An 11,104-nucleotide genomic window follows, 5' to 3' on the forward strand; every position below is an offset into this window, starting at 1 on the left:
GAAAGAAAAGAGGCTACAAATGCTGCGAATTCTATGTCCCTCCAGTTAAAAATGCTTATCCTACACTGAACTTCAAAAATAGCTCAAGGCTGTGGAGAATGGTGTGGGTTGTTTGGTCTGCCAGTCAAATCCTTTCCAGCAAATGTCCCACTTCTTCCTTCTCAAATAGAATGATTAGAATAAGAGCACATACCTCAGTCTCTGCATAGCCTCAATTCCCTGTATTTTAGGCTGCAGAATTTATGTCCTTTTAAATGGAGTGAATAAATACTAATGCTTTTTACACTGAGAATTTTTTAATTAATTACTATAATAAGTCGTTCATTATCATTAATACACTGTTTTTATTCTAGCAATAAAAGTCATGAAGGGGACAAATTCATTGCAGCTCCTCCTTCTTCGCCTTTGAAGAAACAGGAATTAGAGAATTTAAGGCAAGTAAATAATATAAAATATTCACCACTAAATGAGCCTCCTCCTAAACTGTGATTCCCGGCTTTTTTTGTAGGCATTTGACACGTTGAATTGTAGCTGTTAGCGTAATCTTTTTTCAAATGGGTGTGCTTCCTTTCTTCTGGGCTTTGAGTCTAAACAAGTAGAAGCCATCCAGAATTTCAGTTTAGGAGGTAGATAAATCTGTTTGATCCCACTATTGGAAGTTTGGCGCTATATACTGGGCAAAACTAATATCAAGATCCATAAATGACAAAGCTTAAACCCTGACAATGGCTGTTGTCATTGGTGGAAGGGGATGGAAAGTATTGTATGGTACCTTTTCCCTTTGAAGCTATGATAAGGCTAGTTTGGAAGTCATTCCCCATGTTATATGCTTATTGGATGGGAAAAAAAAACGAAAGTGGAAGGCGGCATAGCTACTTTCACCAATGCGAATGGTGTTCCTTTCAGCAGTTTGCATAAAATAGAAAACAAAAATGCCTCTGTCCCAGCATTTGACTTTCTTACCATGGAACAACATTGGTAAAATTTGACTGTAGATTTTTTCATGTTCTCAAAGATCCTTAAACTACTTTTTCAGCAGTCATAGTGTTCTCCAAACAGAGTAACTTGCATGTGTCTAAGTAAGCATGACATTATCTGGAACCTCTTTACTTTTCCACAAAAAGATTATAATTTGCTGGCAATGTTAATTATTCCAGGTGGCTGCCAGCCCATTGAAAATCTCTTACGATAAAGCTTGCACCTGTTAAGAAAAAAGAAATCTGTTTTAAGTTTCTATATACTGGTTTTCATACAGTAATTTCCCACTTGAACTCTTGAGTAAACACTCTGTTCCAGCCTAGCTCCAGGTAACTTGTATTTCATAATGACCAGCTTAACCTTTATTTCGCTCCCTATGTGTAGCAAATCTACTTGTATTCACTTAAAAGCACTTTAGAAGGAATCTGTGAGGAGATGCTACTGAGACCTTGATTATTTATTCTGAAGTGGTGCGAGAGTGTGCTACCCAAAATAGAAAGCGCTAGATTAAAAAAACAGTGATGTGGGTTGGTTGTGGGGTTTGTGGGTTTTTTGTGGTTTTTTTTTCTCCTCCTGACTGTTGAAAATGTGGCTGCCGTGTGTCAAAATTACGTGGTGTCACTTTGTGATTATTTTTTTTTTAATACGTAGTCTTTTCTTTCACTATCAGCTTTTGTTATCTACTGATGAAGTCTGACAACATATCAGAAAAAACCTATCAATTTAGTAAGAAGTACACTTCTTGATGCAAGAACATCATATAAGGAAAGGAAAAGCATTGATTTTTTTTTTTTGCACTACTTGCTTTGGTTTAATTTTGAGGACTTGACATCCCTAGAAAGTGATTCTGCTGAAACTGTTTCTAAATTTCTGAAGATCGTTGTGAAAAGCAAAATATGTTACACTCAAATAGTAGTCTTGTATGTATATATTGTATATAGTTGGAATGTTCCTGTAATCTTGCTCACTAAGGAGCTAAGTGAGAAAATTTAAATTCTTGTTGAGTCAGGGAAAATTAAGAAAAAATTCTGGATATTGTCAAGGATTATCCTAAGGAATAAGTGTCTGTTGAATTCAGTTTTTCCCTCTTAAGTCACTGGACTGAGAAACCTCTATTGCTTCTAGAACTGAAATGGGCAACTTAAGTTCCTTTTTTTCATGATTTTGCGCAGTTGCGCATCCTGGTAAGAGTTCAAAATGACTGAGTTAACTTTACCCCTGAACAGTTCTTAAAAAATTAAAAATATCATCTAGAAAAAGTTTACATGTCATATGTGTTGTTTGGTACTTGTGCCTGAATTTGTTGAGTGGACTGTTCTCATAATAAGCAGTAATTCAATTGCAGGGTTTTAAAAGTAACAAGCAGAAGTCTGAGTACACCAAACATTGCTAAGAATTTATGCATTCAAAGTAGAAACTCCAGATTTTTCTTCTGAGTTTCTTCTGAACAATTCTCCTCCTTGCTGCTTCTCATCCTCTGAGAAGCCAACTCCCTGTTCTGCTCTCAGCCTGTGTATGTTTCAGCACACCCTAACAGTGTTGGGTTGTTCTGGTACTTCAAGAGTAAAGGAGTTCTGGTAGACCGCAGTGCTACATTTGGAAAATTTTTTGGATTTTATTATAAAAGTTGAGGTGGATAGCAACAGACTCTTGTAATCTTTTTCTCCCTAGATTGAAGGTCTTTGTGTGAGAACGTTAAATTTACCCTTCAAAGCAGCTAGAAATAAAGGAATCATTTGATCACCCACTTTGTCCTGAATAGATTTGATCTGTAAGCCCTTGCTATAAGGCATGTGATCCAATTTGACACTTTTTTTCTTCTCTTTGACTCTTCCATTGGCCATTTCAAGTCCATCATTATCTTTTATTTATTTTATTTGCTTACTTATATTTTTCAAGCATATATACCTAGTATTGTATATGGTATTCCAAGAGCATCACTGACATTGCTAATTACTTTACAGGTAAGTTTGTAAGAACTACCACTGCCCACCAGTATGCATTATCTCTTCTCCACACCTACCCAATTTCACCTTATTTCTCCATTTAAAGGTTGCAGTGGTCTGTTTGGCCCTGTCACAATACTGAAAGCTTACAATGATCATCACCTGTAGCTGTTACACGCTTTTCTTCCTCACTCAGACACTGTAGTTCTTCCCCATCTCCCCTTTGCTGGTGCTGAATTTCCCCATTGACTAAGCACAGTCTGCATTCTGTATTTCTTAGTATTTTGTATTGTTTGCTTGTGTTGAAACATAAAAAGTAGATAGTTTGTATCCACTGTTGTGCTTAGTTAGGTATTTGAAATTACTTCAGGTTAGTGATGTTCTCAAATGGTTTAGAAGTGTCATTTTTGGTAAGTTTTGAAGAACTAGATTGGCTCTGGCTCACCCTTTTCCTGAGAAATAAGGCAAGTCAGATGTGGAGTTCAGGTTCCATAAACTTGCAGTCTGTGTGGGCTGACAAATCTTGTTGCCTAGACCTACACAAGAGGCTGTTTGACATAATCTGGCAGTTTAAAAAAACATTTTTCTTTTTCCTACTGCAAAGGCAGTTTTATTTAGGGCATGCGGAGGCTCGGTGATGCTGGAAGTCTGCCGTGCTCAAAGGCGACCTGTGGAGTTTTGTCAGAATCCTGACCGGGGTGAAAAACTAGTTTGTTTTTTCCCTTGTGGTGCAATTCTTCTGCTCCGGTTAGCTGTCAGCTCTCCTGAGCATTTGGTTCAGCCAACTCAACAATGGATCCAAGTGTGCAGGAACATTACTGCAGGGAAGAAAACCTGGATATTTCCCTCTTTAGATGGCTGTTGCTGAAGAATCTTCCCAGCTCTTACATAGCTTTAACAGTGACGAGTCCTTAGAGCAGAGGAGTAGGTTTCAGTTTTGCTGGACTTGCCTATGGTGTGATTGGAGCATGTCTTGTGATTGAATTTACACTTTCAGAAATAAAAATAGGCTTTAACAAAGTTGTGGGAAATATAAAACACATTGATGTAAAGGGCAGTAGCAACCAACTCTGCAGGGCCTGACTTGTCTAAGAGTATTTTGCTGGTGACACTCAGCATCTCTGCTGATTTGCACCGTGCGTCCTTGAGGCAGAGACAAAAAGAGGCTAGTTAGAAGCAGGCTGTTATTACAGAGATTTTGTTTCCCAGTTCCATTCCCCCTCCCCAGTCACAACCTTTCAGAAATATTTTAGGTTTGGGACTTGAGCTGGGGAAGCTTTCCTCTCCCTCTCTCAAGCTTTTGTATGTGTTCAGATTTGATGTGACATCTGGGCACAGTGGAGAGGAAGTGGGGGGTAGGGAGAAACACTGGAGAAGTTTCTTATCCTCCTTGTGCATAATTAAGGAGCATGCCTCCTGGGAAAGGGGAATAAAGACACCCCAGGTCCTGCCATGAATTACATGACTTACTGCTGGACCGAAAGTGGGCTTGACAGTTGCCAGAAGGTTGGCATAATAATAGCCCGCCTACCAGCGGGAGAGGCGAAGGCTCTCCTCCCATCGCTCCCAACATGAGACCCCACTCAGAGGATCCACTTGTTCTCCCTGGAGAAGAACGGAGTCCTGCTCACAGCAGGGTGTTGTGGACAGAGTCTTGTGCCCTGAGGACAAGGCAGCCTGCACTGAATGATGTTTTACCAAGTGGAAAATATCCCCAAGTGCTGTGTTTGGGGAGGGGGGGAGTTATTACAAAGTGTGAAGCTTGGCCTAATGATTGCATCCTGACGTTGGGTTATTGTTTGAAGGTGGAAAATGTGAGTAGTTCAGATTTCGTTACAGGAACTGGCAGCGATTTTTTGGTTTTGGAAAGACAAAAAAGTCTGTGACAGCAACAAATGGCATGGATCAATCAGAATCTTGGCACCGGGTTACAGGTCTCAGTTGAACACAAAACTGGAAACACCAAATTCTCTAGTGTTTAGTGTCTCCCTCTGTGAAGACATTGTACAATAGAAGAGTGAAATATGTTACAGCTTAACTGATTGCTACTGTGTCTGTAGGTTGTGCCTTGCAGACATCTAAAAATCTGCTACCGTTTGCTGCAGCAGAAGGTGAGGGCAGGGAAGTACAAATGAGAGTCCAAGGCAGAACAATAATAACAGCGTAAGAAAGGGAAACTGTCCATGAGAAAAACGACACGTGGTGAAGTCCCATCTTTATTTTAATCTGATATTTATGATCAAAACTGCAAAATCTTATTTAGCACACCATGGTGATCCTTGGTTTATACTGTAGAACAATTGAGCCCATAGGTAATGAACACTAACTCTTAAAGTGATTATTGAAAGTTTGTGCTTTATTTCTTCAGCACTTAACAAGAAAGAAAATTTAACAGCTGCATTTGGAATCACAGAATTCTTCATTTAACATATTGTCTTTCACCCTTCCCTTTTTTTTTCTTTTTTTTTTGTCTGTTTCCCTCCAGGTGCTCAATACTTGCATGTAGTGCTTACGTGGCTCTGGCTTTGGGGGATAACCTTATGGCATTGAATCACGCAGATAAACTTCTTCAGCAACCAAAGCTGTCAGGGTCTCTTAAGTAAGTCTGATGGGGTAATTTCTTCTTTCTCAGCCGTTCTTTTTGCTGGAGAATTCTGAGTTGAAGCTTCAAATGTCTGTAGTTGCTTGCCAATTCTGAATCTGATGCAAAGAATTGCTTGGCCTGCTCCTGTTCTCGTTGAAGCCCTGACTAAATGTCCATTGACACAAAGCAACATGAATCCCCTTCTTTGTGTATGAATTCCATGTAATTCAGAATCTATTGCTGCTTTTGTTGCTATTTTTCCAGCTCTGGGTCCCATGCCACAGCAGGACCATCAGGTTTCTGTTGTGATTCACTGTGGGATTGCACGTGCTTGTGTTGGCACAGCACAAGGGGCAAGAACATGCAGCTGGGAGTAGGCAAACCAGCCCAAACCAGCATGCTGTTGAAAGATCACTATGAAACTACGGCCTTGGAGGGGAAGATTTGCTCAGTCACTTGGGTACCAGATCTTGTGTGTGCAGGACTGTCACTTCACCTGCTACCGTTGCTTATATAGGTTCCATTCTTCTGTTTCTCTTCTTCAGCTCTCATTTGGCACTGTATTTTTTGAAGGATATTCAAAGCTTATTCTGTTTCTACCCACCAGTTGTCATACAGCTCTACAAATTCAAAAAAGGCAACTTTAGCCCCATCCTTCTAACCTTGTTTGTCCATTTAATACCTATGTCATACACAGGGTAAAATATAGCAGGGGTTTTAAGGTAGTAATATTTTTCAAAACTGGTTATGTACTTGTAGAAGGCAAGGTAACTTTTGCTTATTTTTATATGCTGGCAGCATACTTTTAAAATGGTCTGTGCCAGTTAAATTCATTGGCTCCTGTGCTTCAGACTACTGCAGGAGCTCATCTTTTTGCACAGTCATTGTACAAGCAAGATTTTTGAGGAGTTTGCAAGGTAACACGTAATTTTATGTTACCATTATGTAATGCAAGAAATGCTAAATGACAGTTTTTTCGCAAAGACAAAGAGCCATATGTCTTGGTCCCAGGAAAATAGGCTTTTTTAATTGAATCTGAAGTAATTTAACACTTTAAATTATAGATATATCTGTACTCTGGAGTGGCTTTTTTTAATTCTCTGAGATAAACCCATACCAAGGTACTTTCTTTGTGGAATGGCAATTCCTGTGCGTGGATTGTCTTTACTGAGGTGCAGATTTTGGTTTTTTACAGCTTCTGTGCCTAAAAGCGGTAAATGGTAGAACTGGGTATTTGACAATACTTTATGAGCAAGTTAACTTCCATGCAAGTGTTTCAAGTAATAGTTTCCATGTGCTCATGTTAAAAACTGCGTTCAGTTTGTCTTGCGTAACAAACTGTGGGGATTGCTGTGCTGATATTTGTACCTAACCCTTTGCTGTTGTAGGTTTCTTGGGCATTTGTATGCAGCAGAAGCTCTCATCTCTCTAGACAGAATATCTGATGCTATCACTCACTTGAATCCTGAGAATGTCACTGATGTTTCCCTTGGGATCTCTTCAAATGAGCAGGATCAAGGTTAATGCATCCACACTTCATTACAACTGGTTATGCTTTCAACTGCCTTACTGCTGTAACTTTCTAGACACAAATATCATGATGATTAAGACACTTTGTTTTAAGACTGTAGGTTGTTCAGGGTGGGGGGTTGTTTGTGTTTTTGTTGGTGAGTTTTCAGTGTCCTGGCTTTAGTTCCTACTTTGTGTTTGGTGTGTCTTTTCCCTGTTCTTATGAGGTGGTTAATACTGTAACGTAAATAGAACTGTATATTGTAGCATTCTGGCTTGTTTGAAGGGAACTTCAGAAAGCTGCTTTTAAGAAATGTGCAGTTATGGTTAAGTGTGGGCTTCGTACGGTGTCTTCCAGCCTTTTAGTCTCAAAACCAGGCTTTGGAGTACCAGTGAAGTCTACTTTAGTGAGAGATAGAAGTGGGGAGAATTTAGTTAATCTGTTTCTTAATTTTCTTGATAGGAGTGTGTATTCTTTAAGAGAAAAATACTTCAGAGTCCATCTATATAATGAAGTCTACAACAGCTCTGATTTCAGTGACATGTCTGCAGTTTAAACTTCACTGTACTCATCTGCAAATCTAAAACTGCAACATTGAAGATAGGAAGTCTTAAGTGACATAAACTCTTGAGCAGATTGATATGTTTTCCCTCTTTAATGTTAGACTGTGAAGAGAGGAGCAAATTTGTATCTTTGTATTATTTTTGTAATAAGGTTTAAAAAAGCTCACAGAACATGATGGGTTTTGTGGTTTGGTTTTTCTTTTTTTTTTTTTGCAGGGTCTGACAAAGGAGAGAATGAGGCAATGGAATCTTGTAAGTACCAGCCACTGTATTCAGCAGAATACAAGAATTTACTTGGCCAGTTTGGAATAAAAGTGTAAGAAAAAAAATTTTTTTTATTACAGCTGGCAAGCAGACCCCACAGTGCTACCCCAGTTCGGTCACGTCTGCACGAACAATGATGTTATTTAACCTTGGAAGTGCTTACTGTTTGAGGAGTGAATATGACAAAGCTCGAAAGTGTCTTCATCAGGTAGGAAAAAAAAAAATCTCAAGGCAGCATTAGGGACAAATGTACTTCCTTCAAAGTGCCATTTAGATCACAGCAAATTCTGGTGATTTCATAGCCCAGGTTTATTTATGGACTTTGCTGAGGTGGTGACTCTCTTCTGTCTTTATGAACCAGTCTCTATTAGTTACATAAAATGAAGGCTTCCAGATTTCTTACTTACTGTGTAAAAAGTTCAGCACCATCATAGGAAGCTTTTTTCCCCCTTAGGTCATATCAAAACAGGGGAATATGACTAGGAAGCCTTTTCACTTTTTCTGAGTTTGCTTGTTTGGATTTTTTTGTGGATTTTTTAATGGTCCAATGGTAATTATTATATTTTGGAGGCAGTTTTCTCCCTAGTTAGTTAATGACTCACTATCAGAGATACTATCTTTAGGGCTGTGAGAATAAACTGCAATTCCACTAGAAGTATGTTCCTTGTCTCCCTCTTGTCTCAAGAATTTTCAAGTACTGCTTTTGAAATGCTGTCTTCACTTCGCCTGTGTCATGTCACTTGGTCTTTCTCATGGCTGGAACTCACCTCTTTCGGTGATGATGTTTGTCTCTTTCTGCAGCCACTCCTGTCTGTCAGGAAGACTATTCGGGTGCATTGTTGAGCTACACACAGCAATAGCAGTCTTCCAAATTACTTCACATTAGTTGTGTAGGTGAACAGATTCAAATTCTGTGAGGCTCTCAATTACTTAAGGCAGTTGTCCAGCTCTTTTTCCTCCTGAGGCTTCTTATGATGGGGCAGGTATCTGTGCTCAGGCTCTGTAGCACCTGTGTAAAGCCCAAAGGAGTGCAAGGCCACCCATGGATGTAAAATATAGGTCTCTGCATCTACAACAAATTCATTGACTTCATAGTTGAAAAATAGTTGTATCTGGAAAGCTAATGAATGATCCTTGTTATTGTATTCTGAGCTTTGGAGCAGAGGTTACTTCTTTCACCTGTTATCTCACCAAGAAACCACAGTAGGCTGGCCCAAGAATTACAGATGCATAGGAACCTAAGGACACAGCAGATGGTCCTGATAATTAGTGTGAAACAATCTTGCCATGCAGATAATCTTGTGGTCTCTCCTTGCGTGCTTAAACCTGATAGAGTGTATTAGTTTGAAAAAATGTGATCTTAGTTAATGAATTATTTTCCTTGGAATTGTTACCTAAGATGGTGGTAGCAATTTTGTCAAGGGACACTTTCTTTGTGCTGGATCTTTCTCTTAAGCACTTTTTCTCCCCATCCTCTTCTTTTTCAATAAGGCTGCTTCACTGATCCACCCCAAAGAGATCCCTCCAGAAGCTATCCTGCTGGCTGTATATCTGGAATTACAGAATGGTAAGTCTGGAAATGTTCTGTCAACCTAAATTTTGGATACAAAGGGAAGAGGGCAGTAGTCATTATTCCTACTCTACAGAGAAATGTGCCAGTATTTTGAATTATACCCTTTAGGCCCTGCCTCCATTTTAGACCACTATGGATCCATGTATCCAGACCTTCATTTCCACAGTTTATTGCTATCCTGTTCTTACACACTCCACATTCATTGCCTGAAGTCTTGTATACTTTGTGCAGAATTGGATAGCCTATTAAAACCCTTGATGAAGTATATACTATAAAGAGGGTTTGAAAGGCTTTCCATTAAGAGACAACCACAATCCAGTTTCATAAAGAAGCCATGTCAAGGCCTATGTAGCAAGTATGGCAGGAAAGCTTGTAATATTGACAACTCACTCTTCCAAAATGTCTCCTTTTGAAGGTTCACTGTGTTTATATGGGGGAAAAACTCTACATAATGGGAAACTGGAAAGGTTGCATCTGAATTCTGCAGTGTGAGCAGACTGGTGCAGCTGCTGATTGAAGCTGTCATGGTTGCAGATCTGTGCCCCTTGGGGCTTAATATCCAAGTGTTGTGAAATGTTCTGTTCTCCTTCAGTTGTCTTGCATTGCAGGCAGGCAGAGGACTCGAGTATTTGCATTCAGAATTGAGACCTCTTTTCTTACAAAGATATTTCTAAGTTGGAATTTTGGAAACCTTTCTTTCTGCTAAAAGATGTATGGAGCAGAAGAGAGTAGAAAGTGGGATTTACATCTCCCACCCCCTTTTAAGTATATAACAAAAAAAGGCTGAAAACATTTTTTGTTCTATAAATGACAACAATCTCTTCTGAAACTAAAACTTCAGTGAAAGAAAAGTATTTGTAAGAGGGAGAAATATTCCTTCAGAACTCATCATCTTTTCTCCTAAATTGTACAGGTTTAATTTTTAACAAAGAATAGGTTTTCCATTTATGTTGGTGTTTATTTGATGGGCTATGCATACAGTTGAAAATGAGATTTCTTGTTTTAAAAATGTTTTATATACACCCTCAACATTTGCATTACTGTCTGCAATGTCACAATGTGAGGGCATGTTGTGTGAGATCTAGAGTCTAACAACATAGCTGGGAGAGGGAAGAGGTACCCTTCAGGAGTATAGAAGGTGCTCTGGCATCTTCCAGCTCTGAGGTAAAAAATTGATGTCTTCAGCTAAGAATAGGTAGACTCAAGCAGAAGTATCTTTTTCAAGTTAACTGTTTTCTAATGCTTTTCATGTCCATGTCAGCATTTCACTGACTAGGAAGACTGCTGGAGTCTGTGGGCTAGGCTCAGGGCTGGTTCATCAGCTCTGTCCCTAGAACAGCGATTCATAAGTCATAAAATGGTATTTTGTTTTTTTAAATCGAATTTGTCCTGTAGGTAACACGCAGCTGGCACTGCAGATCATCAAGAGGAACCAGCTGCTCCCCTCTGTGAAAACACTCTCTGACATGCGGAAAAAGCCTGTTTTCCAGCCAGTCCACTCAATCCAGCCCATTCAGATGCCAGCTTTCACTACTGTTCAAAGGAAGTGAGGTTGTTCTTCAACTTTCTGCTGCTGTGCCCATGAGGGCTTGGGATTTTGTATATTTTTTTAACCTAGGACACCTGAATACCCCAATTGCTGGAGTGTGTTTATGTAAATTTTTAATAAAACATGTAAACAAAACC

At 39.3% G+C, this 11,104-nt stretch overlaps 1 protein-coding gene across 3 annotated transcripts in view; it reads left to right on the forward strand.

Moving 5' to 3' along the window:
• CNOT10 (CCR4-NOT transcription complex subunit 10) overlaps nt 1-11,104 on the forward strand; it is a 33,638-nt gene extending 22,534 nt beyond the window's left edge. For all 3 annotated transcript variants that reach the window (XM_027675463.1, XM_027675465.1, XM_027675462.1), the window contains 7 exons: nt 354-434; nt 5,410-5,523; nt 6,897-7,027; nt 7,798-7,833; nt 7,926-8,053; nt 9,337-9,412; nt 10,814-11,104. In XM_027675463.1, the coding sequence (XP_027531264.1) occupies nt 354-434; nt 5,410-5,523; nt 6,897-7,027; nt 7,798-7,833; nt 7,926-8,053; nt 9,337-9,412; nt 10,814-10,968 (721 nt within the window). In that variant the 3' untranslated portion in view covers nt 10,969-11,104. The remainder of the gene's footprint in view (nt 1-353; nt 435-5,409; nt 5,524-6,896; nt 7,028-7,797; nt 7,834-7,925; nt 8,054-9,336; nt 9,413-10,813) is intronic.

The sequence above is a fragment of the Neopelma chrysocephalum genome, unplaced genomic scaffold, assembly GCF_003984885.1.
Source record: "Neopelma chrysocephalum unplaced genomic scaffold, ASM398488v2 Primary Assembly neopelma1_26, whole genome shotgun sequence".
NCBI classification, from domain to species: Eukaryota; Metazoa; Chordata; class Aves; order Passeriformes; family Pipridae; genus Neopelma; species Neopelma chrysocephalum.